The 21877-nt window shown below is 38.0% G+C and overlaps 2 protein-coding genes across 3 annotated transcripts in view; one reads left to right on the top strand and one right to left on the bottom strand.

Moving 5' to 3' along the window:
• PTS (6-pyruvoyltetrahydropterin synthase) overlaps positions 1 to 8785 on the top strand; it is an 11563-nt gene extending 2778 nt beyond the window's left edge. The window contains exons 3-6 of the mRNA XM_069079763.1: positions 1328 to 1387; positions 1798 to 1854; positions 6236 to 6306; positions 8441 to 8785. Of these exons, the coding sequence (XP_068935864.1) occupies positions 1328 to 1387; positions 1798 to 1854; positions 6236 to 6306; positions 8441 to 8582 (330 nt within the window). The 3' untranslated portion in view covers positions 8583 to 8785. The remainder of the gene's footprint in view (positions 1 to 1327; positions 1388 to 1797; positions 1855 to 6235; positions 6307 to 8440) is intronic.
• The window catches only part of LOC138155257 (interleukin-18-like), a 376645-nt gene that overhangs the window by 165774 nt on the left and 188994 nt on the right, over positions 1 to 21877 (bottom strand). The gene's annotated exons all lie outside the window — the stretch shown is intronic.

Below are 21877 nucleotides of genomic sequence, written 5' to 3'. Positions count from 1 at the left end.
TCTCTCTTTCAGTTTCTAGTTGCATACTTATAAAACAGCAGAGCTGGACTACGATGATCTTTAAGGTTTCTTCCAGGTCTAACATTCTCTGAATCTGAGTGTTAAGTGTATGTCTGTGATTGTGGACTTAATAAGTGAAAAAAAAAAACATTGTGAGCTTAAATTCTCATAAATTTAGAAAAAAGGAGACGTTACATTACCTCAAATATAAACTATCTTTCCCTTAGTTAAATAAATTTTAGTAGTTTTGAAGTATTCATAAGCACAGGAGAAGAGAAATACTCTCAATTATCTGCTCTAATGGAGTGGAGCAATATTATAGCTAGTCCAAAATAATCAGCAGTTTCAAATCATTTTTATTTGGCTTAGAAATTCATAGTAAGACTTTTTGTGGCAGTATCTATCCATCTAAGGAGGGCTGGCCAAGGCTAACATTACAATGAATTTATATTCCCTTAAGTGCATATTGAGGGAAGGAGGTAGTTAAGGAGCATGCTGCCTAGTGGGTATATTGCTGCGTTTAAACATTTGCCTGTGATAATTCACAAAGAGTAATTTATATTTGGATAATTGAGAGTTTCCTCTTAAAAGAGTCAGCCAGGCATGGTACATAGTGGATAAAGTGAAATCATTAAAGAAAACCTGTTTTCAAACCCCACCTCTGGGGTACTTATTAGCTGTGTGACCATGGCCACGTCGCTTGATGTCCAAGTTTCAGCCAACTTCCTAGGACTTATTTATGAAGTTATCGTCAGGTGGTTGATCCCTATGCCATGGGTGGAGGGAGTTTTCCACTCTGATAAAATCAAATCACAGATTCTTTTGAGTTCCGTACTTGAGAGTTTATTCTATTAAGATATAACAGATGCTTCCAAGTGCTGATCTATAAACAATTCGCCTACCTTCAGATAAACATCCATTTGTGAAGCAGTTTTCTCCTAAATTACCCCTTACTTTATAAAAGCACCTGCTTTTCCTCAAATTATTGCTGTCAGCTTATGTGTGTATTCATGTGAATGAGGGAGAGAGATTCATATTCCTCTTTTGTCTCTACTAAGAATTTAAGTCATTGTGTGTGCTTAATTTGCTGTGTGACCTTACTCAGACAGGTGTTGCTCAGAATTGGACACCAGTTCTGGTAGTTTTCCTGCCAAACTACAACACACTTTCCCTGGCTTTGGCTTTACTGTCTCAGTTTAGTTGGGATCTGATGATAAAGGTAATGGCTTCAAAATTGGGTAGTTGTTTTGTATGAAAATATTAGAGGGTTCCCTGTCTACTACAGCTTATGTTGCCAATCTGTGCTGGTATGTTAACTTGTTGAAAGTCATGTCTGTTTTTGTTATTTTGTTTTCCCCCCATAGTTGTGGTGACAGTACATGGAGAGGTACGTGTGGAAAATATTTCTTTGTCTCTGTGCTTTCTGCAGCTTGCTTAGGCCTTTTCCAGCTTATGTGGTGGACTCTTGGCATTGTGCATCCTATGCTTAAATTATGTTTCCGCCAGTATTGTTTATTTGTTATTCTCTTTGTATCTAGTGAATCGCTGCTTTTCCTAATTACTCCACTTGCAAAGAACTTTTTCAAACTGAGGACTTGACTGTAATTTTGTAGCTCAAGTAGTACTGTGTGAGGGAGGGTCTCACAGTCAGATGATTGTCTTAGAAATGAGTTTATGGGGAAGCATTTGTGGAAATGTTGACCTGCTCTCTGTGCTTTATGCTGGCTTTCTTAATTTCCTAAGGGCTAATTATAACAGGTTGTCCAAATCTAATTTTTCACTTTATTTATCCCTTAGATTGATCCTGTTACAGGAATGGTTGTGAATCTGACAGATCTGAAAGACTATATGGAGGTAATAATGATACTAAGTACTGTATAGCTCAGTGGTGTACTTTTAAAATTCTGGTCCTCAGATACAAACTTTCAAAGGCCTCTTCTTACAAACTCCTGCCTCTAGAATGGTTTTTGCTGTGGACCCTGGGAAGCTCCCTTTTTACATCTGGCCTCACCACTGCCTGTTTTATTGCTGCTTGAATGATTCATGGAATAGAAACCAATCTGAAATATTATATAGTGATCAAGAGAGCTTATTGCTGTCATTTACCTTACTTGAAGTACACCTACTTCTCTGCTCTACCTGTTTAAATTCTTCTCATCTTAAAAGAACCAATTGCATTTGTGAAAGCTGCTGTTCTACTCCTGCCCTCATAGATCTTCCCATTCTCTGGGTTCCTTTAGTCTATAATTGCTACTGTAAAATTTAGCATTGGATTACCTCACATTGTTTCCTGGGCAGGGACTACTTATATTTCTGTATTTTCCACAGTTCATAGTATATCACTAAGTATATTTGACGTATCCAATGATTAGTTATTGAGTACTTTTTCTAAAACAAATTTTGACAGACAATAGCATCATACTACATTTAATTCTTTGTTACCTTTTTTCCTCCCTGTGCCGTAAACAACAGATACTTTTTGAGCACTTTTAAGTGTACATTTGCTCTGTGAGGAATGAGAAGTGTATCTCAGAGCCTCTGCCTTCAGACTGCTTACTGACTTGGGATTCATGTGTATGTAAGACATGTATATGTAAAAAGCCAAATGATACAAGAGATAGAAATCAGCATGTTAAAGTGTTACCTGAAAGGTTGAGTTGCTGCAGATCCAGAGAAAGAAGAGATCCCCATGGGGTTTAGTAGTTAAGAGAAGGCTTCATGGAGGAGGTAGACATTGTTCTGGGCCTGAAAGTCATAGAATCTCTATGTTGCAGGGACCCTCTAAGATCAGCTTTTACTGGAACAAAAACTTCTTCCACAACATTCCTGAAAAGTGCTCATCCATCTTTGCTTAGACACCTCTAGGGAAGGGAACTCACTACCTCTTGAGGCAGCCCATTCTATTTTGAACAACTCTCATTGGTGGGATTTGTTTCCCCTTACGTCTAAATTTGTCTCTTTTCAACTTCCTGCCATTGCTCCTACAGAAGTGGTATAATCCCTCTTGCACAGGATAGCCCTGTCTTTTCTTTTCTACCTTAATATCCATAGTTCTTTCAGCTCATTTTCATGTGACCTAATCCTGAGGCCTGCTGCCATCCTCTTGGTCTCCTTGGTGCTCTCAATTGAATCAGAGAATTTCAGAGATGTCACACTCATAACTGAATGTGATATTCCACATATTGTCTTACTAGAACAGAATGCATACCTACTATCATTTGCTTAGTCTATATACTAGAGCTCCTCTCTTGGCCAAGGGCAGATTGGCCTTCTTGGCTGCCATATCACTCTTTTGATGTGTAGAATTTTCCATCCATTAAAACTTTCAAGTGTTTTTAGGTCAACTATTATCCAGCCATACCTATCCCAGGTTGCACTTATGAAGTTGATTTTTTAAAAAGCAGACTGAAAAATTTACATTGATTCCTATTGAGTTTCATCTTATTAGCTATAACACAAAATTCTAACTTGTTGGAAATTTTCTGGATTCTGACTGTCATCCAACATGTATGCTAGCTCTCCTATCTAAGTGTCATCAGTAAATTTAATAATCATGTCACTTATGTTTTTATTGAAGTCATTGATAAAAATATGAAATAGCACAATACCAAGTACTGATCTCTGGGCCATGTTGACATTGAACCATTAATGACTATCATTTGTGTCCATTCAATAAGCTCCAAATTCACCTAGCTGTACTATTAACTAGCAAACATCATTCCTTTTTGTCCACCAGAATAGTGTGGGAGATTTTGTCAAATACTTTGCTAAAAGCTAGGATAACTATATGTGTAGCATTCCCTTGATCTGTCAGGATAGTAACTTTTAAAAATGAGAAGAGGTTAGTCTAGTGGGGCCTTTTTTAAAATGAATTTTTATTTATCTTTTGTTTGTATATCACCTGTATTTCCTAATGTGTCTTCCCTGCTTCCAGCTAGCACTTAATATAAAGAATAAAAAAAATCCAACCTTAGCTTAGTCAAACCAATCAGCTCATTGAAAAGATTTGATATATGCAGTATTTCACCTCCATAATCCCCAACTCTGCAAAAAAGTGGGAGATATTACCTCTCATGGCTCTTCTTTTCTAGCAAGCTTGGTCATTGTAATTTTGCAGCATTGCTTCAATTGTTTTGTTGTTGTCGTTTCTGTTACACAGTTGTAGTTATTGCATATGTTGCTCTCCTAGTTTTGCTTATTTAATTTTTCACTAGGTTATATTAGCCTTCCCATACTTCTTTTTATCCATCTTATTCATCGTTTCCTTTGGCATAGTAATCATCCTTCACATTTCTGTTCTTTAGCTTGTTTATCCATTCTCCAGCTAAGGTCCTGTCCTTTGTTTCACATTCTTCGCTACTACACAAAGCACTGCTGTGTGGATGGGACCTTTCTTTTAAAACCATTGACCTCCTTGGAATATATGCCTAATGGTGTGGGACTTCTGGGCCAAAGGTTAGCATGATTTTAGTCACTTTCTTTGCATAATTCCAAATTACTTTCCAGAATAGTGGGATCAATACACAGCTGCACCAACAGTATATTAATTTGCTCATCTTTTCATAATCTTCCTCCAATGTGGTCTATTTCTACCTTTTGTCATTTTTCCCAGACTGATCCTGAGGTGAAACCTGAGTTGATTTGATTTTCATATTTCTCTTGTTTGTAGTGATTTGGAGCAATGTTTCAAATAGTTATTAATAGTTTGTAATTCTTTTGGGAATTCATATCCTTTGTTCATATCCTTTGAGTATTCATTTGGGAATGACTTTTAGTGGCATATCCTGTTCTTGATGAAGCCATGTTATCTCTTCATGATCACTGCTTTATATTCTAGGTGTTTGCATGCCATCCCCTTAAATGATACATTCTTGACTCTTACCAGTAGAAGTCAAGGTCACTTAGTTTTTAGATTCTATTCTTCTGTTTTGGGGTAATCAAGACAATATTTTACCTTCTCCAGTTCTATATCACTTGTCCTATGCCATCCTGACAGTGATTCTGCTTTCACATCTCTTTTCTTTTAATACCCAGAGATGTGGTTATCAGAATCAGAAGACTTGAACTTATCAGGGATATCAAGGTACTCTTGTCTTATTTTTAGTATTAGCCATTTTCTATGTCTTTTCCTCCTCTAGCACCCAAATCATTGTTCTTGGTAGAGAAACATTTATTTTCTTACTACCCATATAGGACAGTCCTTTCAATTTGTTGAAACCATAATTCATACTAATAGTAGCTGACTTCTGTAGAGTGTTTTAAGGTTTACAAAGTACTTTGCAAACTTTGCTTCATTTAATTCCACCGCAATGTGGTGAGCTCAGCATGAAAAATATCATTATCCTCTTATAGCAGATGAGGAAACAGGCTTAGTGGTGTTAGCAGACTTGCCCACAATCACCCAACTTGTAAGTGTCAGAGGCAGATTGGAATCTAGGTCTGCCTAACTCTAAGGCCAATGTTCTTTTTACTGCATGCACCATGGTGCCTCTTGAGATTCTAAAAATGATTGCTTCCTTGATGCCAAGGCTTTTTAGGGTAGCTGAAAGTAGGTCCTAATGTGAGAAAAAAGGACAATTAACAGCTCTTGATAATGAAAAAAGAAGAAAAATGATATGAATATATTTGAACACTTGGAAATAATCTACTTTGCATTTATAAAATATTTTTCCTTCTAGGAGCTTAAGATAATTAAATTGATTCTTAACAAATTTTGAACTAACTTTGTAATTAAGTTTCTCCTAAAAAGTAACTCTAAAAAACCTCTGGTTGCACATCCTTTTGCTAGCCTCAGATGCCTGGTTGTGGAACTGATAGATGAGAGTTGTGATGAGGTGTTGTTTGAAATATAAACCCTCTTCGAGATCATGCAAGAATTGTTATCTAATATTCTTAATTACTTAAGATCACGTTACAGGAAAGTTCTAATGTATGTATTTTCACTCTGATATGAAGACTGGTATATGTTCATTATTGTATGGTAATTGTGGGTTTCTCATTGGGGTTTTGCCACCTGGTCTTTACACTTGAAGGACAACTCATCAGTTTGGAGGAGGTCCTATTTTCCACGAATAGCATTAAGCTGCCTGGAGTTTTGGTTGGATAGAGTCATAGCACACAGGAGTCCAAACTCCAGGTAACAGGGCCAAGGTCTAAGAAGCACAAGCAGTGCCCATCCAAATCTGAATCACAAATGGAGCCAATATTTTTTTTTCCTATTCTATTTTGGCTCCAGGAGGCAATTATGAAACCCCTTGATCATAAGAACCTGGACCAGGACGTACCTTACTTTGCAGATGTCGTGAGGTAGGTGCTGGCTCCCACTTTTGTCTCTTAACAGATAATAAAATGAGAATAAATTTTCATATTGGTTCAAATAGCCTGCAGTCTCACTCCCTACACTTACACCCCCTCGCCACAATGTGGCTTCTATAAGACCTGAGTATAACTTATAATAGTAGGTTAGCATCATAGGTATAGCCTAAGACTTGTTTATCACCAAAGGCAGAAACAGTAGCCATAGCTATCCCTGGGACCTTCTCTTCACTCACTCAAGTGGGAAGAGCTTGGGTTGTTAGTTGACCCTGCTGTTGCTACAAGAAAAAAGGGAGGAAGAGCCTGAGAAAAGGATTTAATGGGGGCGGCCAGGTAGCACAGCGAGTAAGAGCACCGGCTCCAGTGTTGAGAAGACCTGGAGATTGAATCCCGGGCTCAGACACTTAGCACCCACCCAGAAACACCTGGCCGTGTAACCTTGAGCAAGTTACTTAACCCCAATTGCTTTAAAAAAAAAAAAAGGATTTAATGTCCAAGCATCCATTTAATGACCTACCCAATGTCTTTAAGTCTAGAAAAAATCACCGGGGGTGAGTAGTAGGAAAGGATTTTTGGCTGTATTCCCCCTCTTCCTAGAGTTATGCTTTGGTTTCTATGTTCAGATATATTGAACCTTACTGCTCATGGCTTTATAGATGGTAAAAAGCCTCTCCAAACATGTATGTAGAGCCTATATCAGATTGCATACCATTTTGGGGAGGGGGAAAAATTTAAAACTTAAGGAAGTAAATATTGAAAACTAAAAATAAAATAAATTAGCTAATAATTAAAAAAGGAAAAAAAAGCCTCTCCATGTTATATTCTTCTCTAGCTCTAAAATGGCCAGTTGGTGGGGGGCTGTATAATTGGTCCATGTTTGGTAAGAAAATGGCACACTTAGCCAAGAATCCCTGGCGAGGCTAGATCTGAGCTGAAGCTGAGGGGAAGAGAGCGAAGATTAAAGGAAAGAAATGTACGTTTTTGAAGTGCTGAAACTTCTTGTCAAAGCTCTGTTGTAGGTGTTGAATGAAGCTGATAAAGGCAGGTGGGAGGATGCTGGGAGACTGGGGAAGGAAAGGGAGGAGACATTATGTTTGTTTCAATGCTGCCATGTTCAGAGACCATCAGTGGCCAATGAGACCTCTAATGGAATTTTTTTTCCCAAAGCTTATTTCCTAGTTCTATGTCCCCATCACTTGATGTGGTGACATTACATCGAAAAAATATAACTTGCAGAAAAGTGACTAATATGAATCTTTATAAAAAGGCATCAGGCCAAACTTACTTCTCCAAAGTTTCTGGGTTTGGAAGAATTGGCTTAATTTCATGGATACATTTTATTTGCATTTCTCAGTTTTTATTTTACTGTTGCTTGAATGCCACACCAATATACATACAAATGCACATACTACTCTACAAAATAAATTAAAAGGATTTTGAGAAACTGAAGACATTGCCATTTGTTTGCTAGTGTAGGCCAAGGCTACAGTCTGTAGTACAGAGAGGCTGGCAGCTGTTGCACAGATGTGTTTGTGAAATTTTAAAATTCTTTACTTTAAGATAGTATGCTGTCTTTGATATGATAGTGTGATTTGATTTGATAGATATAATATAGTGTGATACATGATAGATAGTATGCATCTTAGTACATATCTGAATATTGTGAATTAAAAATACCTTTATTTTTAAGCCCAGTGTTTGGTATTCTAAGGGTTCTTTTTTAACTTGGTGTCCCAAAAGCCTTAATTATAAGCTTTTAAACTTAAAGCTGCACAAAGACTTTTGGGACAAACTATATATAATATTTAGTGAGGAAGAAGCTTGGTTATTTATTTTGAAAAACAATTTCTCCTAATTAAGTAATTTTTATAGAATAATTTTACATAATTAAATACCCATATGCATATATTTCCTTCTCAAAAGATTTGATTTTAGAGAGGCATCCTCTGTTTGGTGTAGTCTGCACAGTAAATAATTTACTATATATGGTTGTTAGTATAAATGCTAAAGTTTGCCTGAGAATATAACATTTAAACAAGAACGTTTATTTCCTGAGAATGATGGGTGTGAGACTTTGCAGATTATTTTCATATTGAACTTGTAAAATCTTTATCTCTATCCACAGCACAACAGAAAATGTAGCTGTATATATCTGGGAAAATCTGCAGAAAGTTCTTCCTGTAGGAGTCCTTTATAAAGTCAAAGTGCACGAAACTGACAAAAACATCGTTGTCTACAAGGGAGAGTTATCAGCTGTTGGGGATTAGTATTACTATCTTAACATTAAATTCATGACTAATCTTTTTGAAAAGGAACTTTATCTATTGAAATATTAATAAATTGTCGCATAAATGCTACAATTATTGTATCTTAGAATATCTGAATGTAAAAAACATTTCAAACAAGCAAAATTTTTCATTTAAATCTAGAGTTGTACTTTGCAAATTAAAAAAAAATTGTTGCCACAGTGCTTTGGTGTATCATTAAGACAAATCTCTTCATATTATTTTGTCATGGTCATCTAGTTTTCCTAGTTGGGATAGTTTCTAGGCATGAATAATAAATGAATGAATTAAAAAGTATCCCATAAGTGCCTGCTATGCTCCAACCACTATGCTAAGCATTGAGGATACAATAAAAAATAAAGATAGCCCCTCCTCTCAGTGAGCTTACATTCTCTTAGTGCATACAACACACAAATCATAGTGGTGGCTAGTGAAGACTGGTTTAGAAAGTTACAGGTATGCTAAATGGAGTCATAGGAGGATATGATTGACACACCCTTTCTAGGAACAATGGGGGATTGAAAAGAGAGAGGAGGGACTGAGGTGGTTGGTGTGGAGAAGTCTCGGTTTAAAGTGAAACTTAGCTAGAGAAAGAACCTAGATTTAGTAGGCCACTGAGGCAACCACAATAAGTCCCTTAGAGACCAAGGGTAGGAGTTCTGGGCAGGAACATCTAAGTCCTCCAGGGCATAACTCTGGAGGTAAAGGATATTTTTGTAGGGTATTTGAAATATTAAAATGTATGTAGAACTTTATAGTAATTCAAACTTGGGTGACAATGTAGCTGATTTTGAAGAGCATGAATAAGTATTACTCATTATACATCCTGTTAAAATAATGCAACTGAAAAAGTAGTCCCTACTCTGGTGTGACCACCCTCCCATAGGAATTGCTTTCTCATTGGTCCCAGCCATTTTTCTACTATGTTAATTTGTATTAAATATATGTAAATCAGCAGGACTATGTTGTGTGCGTAGAGCTATTTCTTTTTTTTTTTTTAAGCAATTGGGGTTAAGTAACTTGCTCAAGCTTACACAGCCAGTTATTTCTGGGTGTTGTGCTGAGTATCTGAGCCCAGATTTGATCCCAGGTCATCCCGACTCTGGGGCCAGTGCTCTTACTCACTGCGCCACCTGGCCACCCCTGAGCTATTTCTTTCTTAGCTTCTCATTTGCATGGTTGGGAGGTGAGGGGAAGAAGAGGAGCTTCTCTTTTTTCTCATAGCACCCCATATAAAATTTTGTATCCAATGGAGAATCAAACAGATGAAAGGCTAGAATGTGTCTTAAAGTTATGTTAAATTTAATGCAGTTTCATGTGCAATCATCCTTTTTATTATACTGTATTATGGAAATGCTTATTTTGTTCTGTGAATTTAAAATAAAATAAAATTTTTTAAAAAATTAAAAAAAAATTTAAGAGCTCTGGATTTGGGGTCAGAAAATATATGTAAGCCTCTTGCTTCATTAGCTTTGGGACCATGAGCAACTTATTAGTCTTTCTCCATTTCAATTTTCTGTCTTTAAAACAGAGGGAATAATTCCTTCTTGACTCATCCCACAGGGATGTCATGAAAATCAAACAGATTCTGTAAATCATGTAGTGAGGCAGTGTAGTATAGTGGAGAATGATCTGGCATTACAGCCAACAAGACCTGAGTTCAAATCCCACCTCAGACAAATATGACTGTGACCCTGGGTAAATTATAAACACTGTGTTCTAGACAAGGGCTTTTTAAACTTTCCCCACTCTTGACCCCTTTGAGTTTTGGCAGTGTTTGCTGATGTTGCCTGGCCTGAGGGCATGTGCAGTGAAAAGTGCACATGCTTTGTGTTCATAACCAAGGCTGCAGTGAAGTTCGATGCAACACTTGGATGCGCTTCCAGAAAGACCTTGGATTCATTACATTATTGACTCTTTTTTTAAATAAAAAACATTTATATTTATTTTTAGTTTACAACATTTATTTCTACAAGATTTTGAGTTACAAATTTTCTTCCCGTCTGTCCCCTACCCACCACCCCAAAACAGCTATCCCACTGAATACCCCCTTCCCCAATCTGCTCTCTCCTATATCCTCCCCATCCCCCTTCTGACTTTCCAGTAGGGCAAGATGGATCTCCATACCCCAGTGCCTGTATATTTTATTTCCCAGTTGCATGTAAAAAGAATAACAATAATACTTTTTTTAAACATTTGATTTTAAAACTTAGAATTCCAGATTCTTTCCCTTCTTCTCTCATCAAAGGCCTTTCCTTACTGGAAAGATAAGCAATTCAATATAGGTTGTACATGTGTAGCTATGCAAAATGTTTCCATAGTGTATATATTGTGAAAGACTTAACTACATTTCCCTCCATCCTATCCCATGCCCCACTTGTTTTCTACTTTGACCCTGTCCCTTTTCAAAAGTGTGTGCTTCTAACTACCCTCCCCCCTAATTTGCCCTCCCTTCAATCATTCCCCCTCTTATCCCCATCCCCCTACTTTCCTGTAGGATAAGATACCCAATTTAGTGTATATGTTATTCCCCCCTTAGGCCAAATTCAATGATAGTAAGGTTGACCCATTCCCTTTTGCCTTCCTGTTCTTCCCCTCCATTGTAACAGTTTTCTCTTGCCTCTTTTATATGAGATAATTTACCCTATTCTGTCTCTCCGTATCTCCTCTTATTATATTCCTCTCTTATCTCTTAATTTTATTTTTTAAATATCATCCCTTCCTATTCAATTGATCCTGTACTCTCTGTCTATGTATACCTATAGACATATATATATACACACATATGTATTCATAAACACATATGCCCTCCTATATAGACATATATGTATACACACATATATGTACATATACACACACATTTATAGTCCCTTCAGCTATATTCATACTGAGAAAAGTTTCATAAGTTACAATTATTGTTTTTCCATGTAGGAATGTAAATAGTTCAACTTTGATAAGTTCCTTATTATTTCTTTTCCTTGTTTACCTTCTCATGCTTCTCTTGCTTCTCGTATTTGAATGTCAAATTTTCTATTCAACTCTGGTCTTTTCATCAAGTATGCTTGAAAGTCCTCTATTTCATTGAATGACCATATTTGCCTCTGAAGCATGATACTCAGTTTTTCTGGGTAGGTGATTCTTGGTTTTAATCCTAGCTCCTTTGACCTATGGAATATCATATTCCAAGCTCTTTGATCCCATAATGTAGAAGCTGCTAGATCTTGTATTATCTGGATTGTGTTTCCACAGTATTAAAATTGTTTCTTCTTGGCTGCTTGTAATATTTTCTCCTTGACCTGGGAACTCTGGAATTTGGCTATAATATTCCTAGAAGTTTTCTTTTTGGGATCTTTTTCAAGAGGTGATTGGTGAATTCTTTCAATTTCTATTTTACCCTCTGGTTCTAAAATATCAGGACAGTTTTGCTTAAGAATTCCTTGGAGAATGATTTCTAGGTTCTTTTTTTGATCATGGCTTTCAGGTAGTCCCATAATTTTAAAATTATCTCTCCTGGATCTATTTTCCAGGTCAGTGGTTTTTCAATGAGATATTTCACATTACATTCTATTTTTTCATCTTTTTGAATCTGTTTAATGGTATCTTGATTTCTCATAAAGTCATTCATTAGCTTCCATTTGCTCCAATCTAATTCTGAAGGAATTATTCTCTTCAGTGAGCTTTTGAAATTCTTTTTCCATCTGGCAAATTCGACTTTTTAAGGCATTTTTCTCCTCATTGGCTTTTTGGGACTCTTTTGCCATTTGAGTTAGTGTATTTTTTAAGGTGTTATTTTCTTCAGTCAGGTTGTTGACTCTCTTTTCATGATTTTCTTGCATCGTTCTCATTTCTCTTCCCAATTTTTCCTCCACTTCTCTTACTTGATTTTCAAAATCCTTCTTGAGTTCCTCCATGACCTGTAAGCAGTTCATATTTTTCTTGGAAGCTTTTGGTGCAGGAGTTCTGACTTTGCTGTCTTCCTCCTGTTCCATGCTTTGATCCTTTTTGTCCCCAAAAAAGGAATCTAAGGTTTGATTGCTGTGCTTTCTTTGCTTCTTTTTCTTGTTCATGTTGCCACTCAATTACTTGACTTTTGAGTGCCTTGCCACAGTAGAGCTCTGCTTCCAGAGAGGAGAGCTCTGAAGTCCCCCAAAAGCTCTGAAAACCCCAAATCACTGGGGTTTTCACAGCTGCTGGATCCATTAGTTAGGCACCCTCTCTGCCTGTCCCGCTAGCTCTGGCTCGCTGGTCACACAACCCAGGACCTCCACCCAAGACAGTGATCCAGATCCAAGCAGGTTAAAGTAAGAGGGATTACCCTATGAATGATCAATTGGTCCCCCTACAATCTTCAGGCCAGGAGCTCTGAAGCAGCCATGTGGCAGTGGCTGCACGGCCACAGCTCCTCTACCACTTCTCGCCTTCTTGCCCTGGGGGTAGTGGCTAGACTGTACTCTGTCCTCCCCAGTTCCAACAGAGTTCTACACTCACCTTTTACTTTGTCTTTTGTCATTTATTGGTTGATAATTCTGGAAACTGGCACAGTTGCTAGTAGTTCACTCTCCCAAGTCCACTCCAGTCATGCTGGTTGGGGGCTGCCCTGGGGCTAAAACTGCAGGCTCACATGGGCCTGCCACTGGGCTTCCAGCATGCTGCGATGGAACCTTCCTGCTGGTCTGCTGGGCTGCCTTCAGCGGGAGATTTGTTCTGTCACTTTGTGGGTTCTGTAGCTCTAAGATTTGTTTAGAGTCATATTTTATTGGTATTTTAGGTGGTTATGGGGGGAGCTCACAGATTTTTCCTACTTCTATGCTGCCATCTTGGCTCTGCCCTACATGTTTGATTCTGAATTAATTTTTGGTCATTGCACATTCAGAAAACTTTTACTGTTGCCAGATTTTTCATGACCCCATATAGGGTCAAGACCCACAGTTTAAGAAGTGCTTTGTAGGTAACTAAGCCTCAAGTTGTAGGGAAGGTGGTGCTCTGGATTGGTAGGAACTCCCAGCTGGCAGGTCCTTATACCAGTGAAAGCATTGGTCTCTGTTATTTATACAATGCTTTAAAAATGGAAAACATGATTATAAATATCAGTTATTCTATTAATTTTTAAATTTGTAATGGTGATGAATTAGATACTTTAAATTTGAGGATAACTCTGTATGTTTCACATATAGTTTTTTGTTGAGTAATTTATTTGATAAATGATGCCATAACCAATGGTGGCTGAAAAGAACTGTATGCCAACTTCTGATAGAAGACTAATGCATAGATTACAAATCATTACTTTTAGAAAGAATTAGAATTAGTGAAACTGTAGTTGCTCTGAGTTGCTTCAAGAGAACAACATCTCTTATTTTTGCCTCTTGGTGTTCTTAAGTGAAACCTTCTTGTGTGTGTGTGTGTGTGTGTGTGTGTGTGTGTTTGTGTGTGTGTATGAGAGAGAGACAGAGAGAGACAGAAAGAGAGAGACAGAGACAGAGAGAGAGACAGAGAGAGAGACAGACAGAGAGAGAGAGACAGACAGAAAAAACAGATGGAGAGAGAAAGACAGAGACAGACAGACAATTGGTTTAGGGAGCCAGACAGAAAGAGAGAGACAAGCAAGATATACAGATACAGGAGGGAGAAAGAGAAAGAATAGAAGGACTTAGTGGAAAGGTTTTAATCTTTGCATCCTATTGAATAGAGAAATTTTAGGGATTCTGGTGTGAAATGGAACTGTTATAAAGCTTTGAGGCTGTTGCAGCTGGCTATAACATTTCTTCAATTTGAGTTTCTCCCCATCTTGTTTTGTTTCTCCCTAAAACCACCAAACCAAACCAAAATGTTTTGCTAGGGACCTATAATAAGAAGATCATTTCTTCCCAAACTAATTTTATCTGACCTGTGGGGTTAGGGTAGGAGAGAGGGGTAGTGTGGTCTAGTTGAAAGAGTACTGATCAAGGAGTCAGAAGAACTGGGTTTTAGTTTGAGCTTTGTCACTTACTAGTTATGCAACCTTGCCCAAATAATTAAATATTTTTGGGCTTCAGTTACTTTTTCTATAGAACATCAGGAGGTTAGACTACATCTCGGGTCATTTCAGGCTTTAAAATTGTGTAATTATTGTATAATTCCATGATTCAGCATCCATAAGTATACCATAGAAAGGTTAGATTTTTTGTTCTTCTTTTTGCTTTTTGAGGGAGAGATTCCTTAGTTCTAAAGACAATACATGGAAACAACAGTTTTGGATGTTGTGCAGCAGTTTAATTCAGCTTGAATACGTATGGAAGAGTTTGATTATATGTGTAGGTTGGAGTTGGCAGTTTTGAAACAGATCTCATGGAAAAAAATTACTTTTGTGAATATTAAATCAGCCAGATTTGATTAGTGAACTATCTATAGCATTAACACGAGGCAGTAAGGTGTGCTGTAAAGAGTGCTGTCTTGGTACCCGAAGTCTTGAGTTACATCCTTTCTTTGCTACTTATTATCTGATGTGTGCTCTTGGATAAGTGATGTACTTATTCTGAAACTGAGTTTCCTCATCAGTAAAAAGAGAGTATTGGATTAGATGATTTCTAAGGTCCCTTCCAGCTGTAAATCTCATGATTTTATGTAAGGATCTTTTTAGAGACTATCAGGTACAAACATATTAGAAATATTGGACTTTACCATGTCAAATGGACTGCTAGGTGGCCAAGAAGATAGAGTACAGGGAATGGAGTCAGGAAGACCCAAGTTCAAATCAGGAGTCAAACACTTACTAGCTATGTGACCCTGCACAAGTCACTTAACCATGTTTGCCTCAGTTTCCTCACCTGTAAAGTAAGCTGGAGAAGGAAATAGTAAACTACTCCAGAAACTTTGCCAAGAAAACCCCAAATGGAATCAGAGTCAGACACAATTGAAATGACTCAGCAACAACAACAAAAATAGAAATGATAGGTAGGTTAACTCACTGAAGAGAATAACTCCTTCAAAATTAGATTGGAGCAAATGGAAGCTAATGACTTTATGAGAAATCAAGATACTATAAAACAGATCCAAACAAATGAAAAAATAGAAGGCAATGTGAAATATCTCATTAGAAAAATCACTGACCTGGAAAATAGATCCAGGAGAGAGCATTTAAAAACTATTGGTCTATCTGAAAGCCATGATCAAAAAAAAGAGTCTAGACACCATCTTTGAAGAAATTATCAAGTAAAATTGCCCTGATTTTCTAGAACCAGAGGGCAAAATAGAAATTGAAAGAATTCACCAATTACCTCTTGAAAAAGATCCCCAAAAGAAAACTCCTAGAAATATTATAGCCAAATTCCAGAGTTCCCAGGTGTAATGGGAATGCAAATTTGGAAGATCTTCCCTGCCCCTAGGCTAAAGTGCACCTGAAGCCTGGGGTGGGAGGCTTGTTTTTCAGTAGATACTTCTTGATTGGCCAGTGAGTCAATAAAGTTGTTACATTCTCTGAGCCAGGAGAAGGCTATATAAGCCCTGATGTGTAGCTTTGTTTTGGGGGCTCACTTTGAGAAGTGTTCTGTGATTTGATCTGGATTCTGGGAAGCCGTTGTCCAGAGGGGGCCCCCCCCCCCCGGTTTGAAACCCAGATGTTGTTTGGTATGGATGTAATGGTTGCACAGTTTGGAAAGCTGTGTACTTGATCTGTTTCTGTCTTGATAATACGGTCTGTATATTCTGAAGTTCGGGGTGCTGACCTTTTTCCCCTGAACGAGGTAAGCGATACATATCTGACTGATTAAAGTAAGCTTGTTAACCCATTTTGAGTTGCTTTCCTTTATCAAAGCAGATCCAAGAACCTATATGGGCTGCAAACCCTGAGGACATGCTTGGGGGTGCTTGCTGCTACACCAGGTCAAGGAGAAAATACTGCAAGCAGTCAGGAAGAAACAATTTGAGTATTGTGGAAACACAATCAGTATAACACAAGATCTAGCAGCTTCTACATTAAGGGATTGAAGGGCTTGGAATAGGATTTTCCAGAGATCAAAGGAGCTAGGACTAAAACCAAGAATTACCTACCCAGCAAAACTGAGTATAATGCTACAGGGAAAAATATGGTTATTCAATGAAATAGGGGACTTTCAAGCATTCTTGATGAAAAAACCTGAGCTGAGCACAAAATTTGACTTTGAAATACAAGCAAGAGAAGGTAAATAAGGAAAAGAAATCATAAGGAACTTATTAAAGTTGAATTATTTACATTCCCACATGGAAAAACGATCATTGTAACTCATAAGGCTTTTCTCAGTATGAGGATAGATGAAAGGAATATATATATATGTATACATACATATATGTATATGTATACATACATATATGTATGTATAGGAGGATGTATGTGAATATAAATATGTATGTGAGTGTGGGCATTTATATGTTCATGTATACATAGAGGGCACAGGATGAGTTGAATATGAAGGGATGGTATCTAAAAAATAAAATTAAGAGGTGAGAGAGGAATTTATTGGGAGAAGAAGAAGGGGACTGATAGATTAGGGTAAATTATCTGTATAAAAGAGGCATGAGAAACTGTTACAATGTAGGGAAGAGCAGGAAGGTGAAAGGGAATGGGACAATCTGATTCTTATCGAATTTGGCCTAAGGAGGGAATAACACACCCTTAATTGGTATCTTACCCTACAGGATAATAGGGGGGTAGGGGATAGGAGGGGGGAGGATAGAGGGGAGCGCAGATTGGGAGAGAGGGTAGTTAGAGGCAAACATTTTTAAAGAGGGATGGGGTCGAGGGAGAAGGTGGAGTGGGTGTGGGGTGGGATGGGATGGAGGGAAGTGTATATATATATATATATATATATGTATGTAGTGTGTATATGTATGTATATAACTACTATGGAGGTGATTTGGGTAAGTACACATGTTCAATCTATATTGAATTGCTTATCTTCCCAGGGAGGGTGGTTGAGGAGGGAAGAAGGGGAAAAAAATCTGGAGCTCAAAGTTTAAAAACAAATGTTTAAAAATTGATTTTTTATGTACAACTGGGAAATAGGATATACAGGTACTGGGGTATAGAGACCCATCTTGCCCTACTAGAAAGTTAGGGGGGGATAGGGGAGGATATAAGAGAGAACAGACTGGGGGAAGGGGTATTCAGTAGGCTTGCTGTTTTGGGGTGGGGGGGAGGGGAAAGACAGGGAGAGAAAAAGTTGTAACTCAAAATCTTGTGGAGATGAATGTTGAAAACTAAAAATAAATAAATTAAAAATTTGAAAAATAAAAAACCCCAATAACAAAATAAATATGTAACTACAAAAAAAAAAAAAAAAGGAAGAAAACAAAAGAATGTATGAGCTTGAAAGTGAACTTTCATCCTGGAAGAAGGTGAGAGAATCAAAGCTTTGGTTATCATTATCACCAATCAATTAAGAAAACCTGAAAAGGTAAGGTTTTCTTTTTTTTTGCTCTATTTTTCAAATGACTAGAAAACCTTTATGTTTTCTTTAAATGACTGGAAACAGCACAAAAATTCTGTGTTGAGGGTTTGTAGGTTGGTAGCATGGCAGCTTTTCATGCATTTGCACATTTTATGCTACTTTTGGTCCCAGTAGGACCCAACCACATCTAATTGTGCCCGGGGATAAAAATATCAGAGTAGTAATGACTATGGCTAGCTTCTATGAAAATATATGCAAATCATTAAATCCCAATTTTAATAATTAAAGCCTCACTCTTAGGTAATGAGGGGAGAAGATGACTAGCCATATCTTTATAACTCATACACCTTGGGGGTGCAGCATAGTTCATTTGGTCATTTTGATTTTTATTGACTTTTCAATGTGGCTCACCATATGCCATATAGAAAGATGGCTGGAAGTCGCCTGCTCATATTCCACAGCTTCATGAACATTTTAATAATTTTAAAGGTGGGACAGAGACAAGTTGTTCATCTCTTTTCTGTGCTGTCTAGAATATTTCTGTCCTCCTTTGCATCTAGTAAAGTCGTTAGTTTCACATAATTTAATTTTATAGAAATATCTCGTGGCAAGGCACTTTTGGAAGATATCCCAGATAAACACTATTAAAGTCTCTATAGATATGCAGAGAGATCGGATGCCATCACAGGTAGAGACTGAAGGAGTGTACTTTTCCAGGGAAGGTTAACCTTTGGAAAGTATTGGAGAATTAGATGGGATGATCTGGAGATTTATAGTTTATTATTAGAGAGACAAGTCCTACGAAAAGAACAGAGACACCCCCTTCCCTTGTACTATCTCTGCTTTGAGATCCACTGGTAAAAATAGTGTGGCACTTGATCCTCCTAAATACTATGTCTAAGTAGCCAGAGGTGAGTTTAGGTCTTGTCTGCAAGATCTAGAGACTGCCAAAAGTGTGGTGTGGCTGAAGCCCAGATAGATTATACCTATTCTCAATCTAGGTTATTGAGGTGGTACCATAGTGCATAGGCCTAGACTCAGAAGGACTCATCTTCTTTAATTCAAATCTAACCTCAGACACTAGCTGTGTGACCCTGGGCAAGTCACTTAACCTTGTTTGCTTCAGTTTCCTTATCTGTAAAATGAGTTGGAAAAGGAAATGGCAAACCACTCCAGTATCTTTGCCAAGAAAACCCCAAATGAGCTCATAAAGAGTTAAGGCACGACTGAAAATGAGCAACAAATTCTTATTCTATCAGTCTAGTAACCTTATCAAAGAAGAAAATGAAATTAGTCTAGCATGACTTCTTAGGGAGTCCTTTCTGGTTCCTAGTGATCACCACTTTCTTTTCTAAAGTTCTTATAAACCATTCACTTAATAATCAATTTGAAGAATCAGGTTCATCCACTTCTTTTGGGAATTTAGGCAACATTTTGCTCAACTCTAGACCTTTATTCCACAGAGATTGCCAGCAGTGAGCAGTGGTCATGCAATAATAACAGACATTTACAAAATGATTAATATATATTTTTTCATTAGAATCTTATACAACCCTGTGAGGCATATGTCATAAATATTATTACTCCCATTTTATGGATGAGGAAACTAAGGCACAAAGAAATGAAGTAACTTGCCCATGGTCACATAGCCACTGTGTCAGTGGTGGGATTTCAATCCAAGTCTTTTGACCTCAAATGTAGCACTATATTTACTTACACAGTCTCACATCTTGCTAGATTCCTCTCCCTCCCCCCACCCCCAACTTGTAAAGCTATATCACAGGGTTTGGTATAGGGAACTGCCAGGAGAATGTAGCTCTGTGGGTTACTTCCCAGCCATCACCCAAACCATCAACCTGAGTCCCCAGAAGGTGACTAGTTATTTTTCCTCTGAAGGTTTGAGGATTAACTCTGAGGGATCTAGCAGAGGTGGGGAGTTTCTTTATTTTTGTTCCTAAGCCCCCATCCAGTGTGCTCCCCACTAATCACGAATTAGCTAACGAGTTAATCAGCTTTTTGGAACAGGTATTTACTAAGGTGGTATAGAAAACACAGTTGTTATAGAAACAGTTCCCCCCAAAATCTGGGGCAAATCCTCCACTTGTACATTTAAAGTCATTGGGGAAAATGGGCTCAAGCTGAGACAGAACATGTGACAAATAGGTAACATAGATACTGGCTTCTGGAAGTCCCTTTCTCCCTTTATGGAGTCCTCATGAATTTCTTTTTGGTGGGCATAGCTCTCTTCTTCTGAGGGTCAGCACCTGAAACTGCCTTTTTTCTAGCTTGTTCTTGATTCCTGAGGAAGATGCTGCTATTACCACATGCTGTTCTGGGGACACTGAGACCAACATTGATGAGAAGTCTAAATCTTTAGGTCTTTCAAAAATCACAAGGTCACCCTGTACTCAGGGTGGATGGGAGACAGAGAGTCCCCCCTTATATCTCTCCCCCTTCCCCAAGGGAGTCCTTTTCTAGGGTTTGGCTAGAGCTGCTCTATTGCTATGGTGGCCTGCTACTTGAGTATTGCATTCTAAAATGACTTATTGGAGTAGCTAGGTGGTAGATAGAGTGCTGATCCTGGAGTCAGGAGGACCTGAGTTCAAATCAAGCCTCAGAAACCTACTGGTTGTATGGCCCTGGGCAAGTCACTTAACCCTCTTTGTGTAAAAAAAAAAATTGCTTACTGTTTTATCCAAGCCTCTCAGGGTACGATGTCTGATTTTCTTCTACCTTTCTATGTAGGCTCATCTGATTTCATTAAGTCTGTACCTGGTTTAAACTTTTGATTGATTGATTCAGTAGAGGTGTCTAGGAATTGTTCACACCTAAGTTGTACCTTTGATGATTACATAACTCAACTAAAGACATGTTCTCACTTGATAAAGGTCACACAGCTATAAGTGTCTGTCTGAGGTCCAGGGTCACACAGCCATAAGTGTCTGAGGTCCAGGGTCACACAGCCATAAGTGTCTGAGGCTGGAATTGAACTCACATCTTCCTGACTCCAGACCTGGCACTTTATCCACTGTGCCACCTTGCTGCCTCTCAAAATGAGGCTACCCTTAGATAACTTCTGCAGGGGTTCTTAACTTTTTTTGTGTTGTGAATCCCTCCCGAAAATTGTTGTAAATGCATAAAAATACATAAGATTATAAAGGAAAACAATGATATTGAAAGTTATCAAAATATTTGTTTCAAAAAGAGAGTTCACAGAGCCCAGTTTAAGAAACTCTAGAATCTAAGTCTCTTCCAGTTCTGAAAGCTTGTTTTCCATTTCCATAACTAAATGAGTTAACATTCTGTATAGTTCCTGGGGACTGATCTAATTAAGAATTAGAAGCCAGAACTCAGTTTCCTTATCTTCTGGGTAGACAAATGCCCCTTTATAAAAGTACCAGGTGGCTGCTCGACTTGCCTAACAAATAGGCTGTTTTCAGGCGGTCTTACTGACCAGGTACCCATCTGCAACCATAAACACTGCTCTGCTCTTGTAATTTACCTCCCTCTTCCATCTACTGACTTCCTTTAGAGGGTCTAGCTTAGGTAGGGCTTCAGTGGGAGTTACAGAGAATATGTGTGTGTGTGTGTTTTAACCCACTCCCATTTGTTTGGCTCCCCTGAACAGTATCCCTTGTGGATAGTGTAACAGAACTGATCAGCACTAACTCTGAACAAATATATGTTATTCAGAAAACATGAGTTTGGACTGATTTATTGTGAAAATAATACTCAGTAGTATTTGAGATGAGTGGGGGATGGTGGGAGGACTCCTTTTCCTGAAGGAGAAAATAGCCTCAAGAAAGGGGAGGGAGGGAAGGAGGGAAAGAGAGAGAGAGAGAGAGAGAGAGAGAGAGAGAGAGAGAGAGAGAGAGA

Source organism: Petaurus breviceps, unplaced genomic scaffold (genome assembly GCF_028583685.1).
Source record: "Petaurus breviceps papuanus isolate PSGF00001 unplaced genomic scaffold, PetGlider_PUasm1.0 91133, whole genome shotgun sequence".
In the NCBI taxonomy this organism is placed as follows: Eukaryota; Metazoa; Chordata; class Mammalia; order Diprotodontia; family Petauridae; genus Petaurus; species Petaurus breviceps.
The sequence above is the reverse complement of the archived record's forward strand: the minus strand, read 5'-3'. Positions and strand labels throughout refer to the sequence as shown.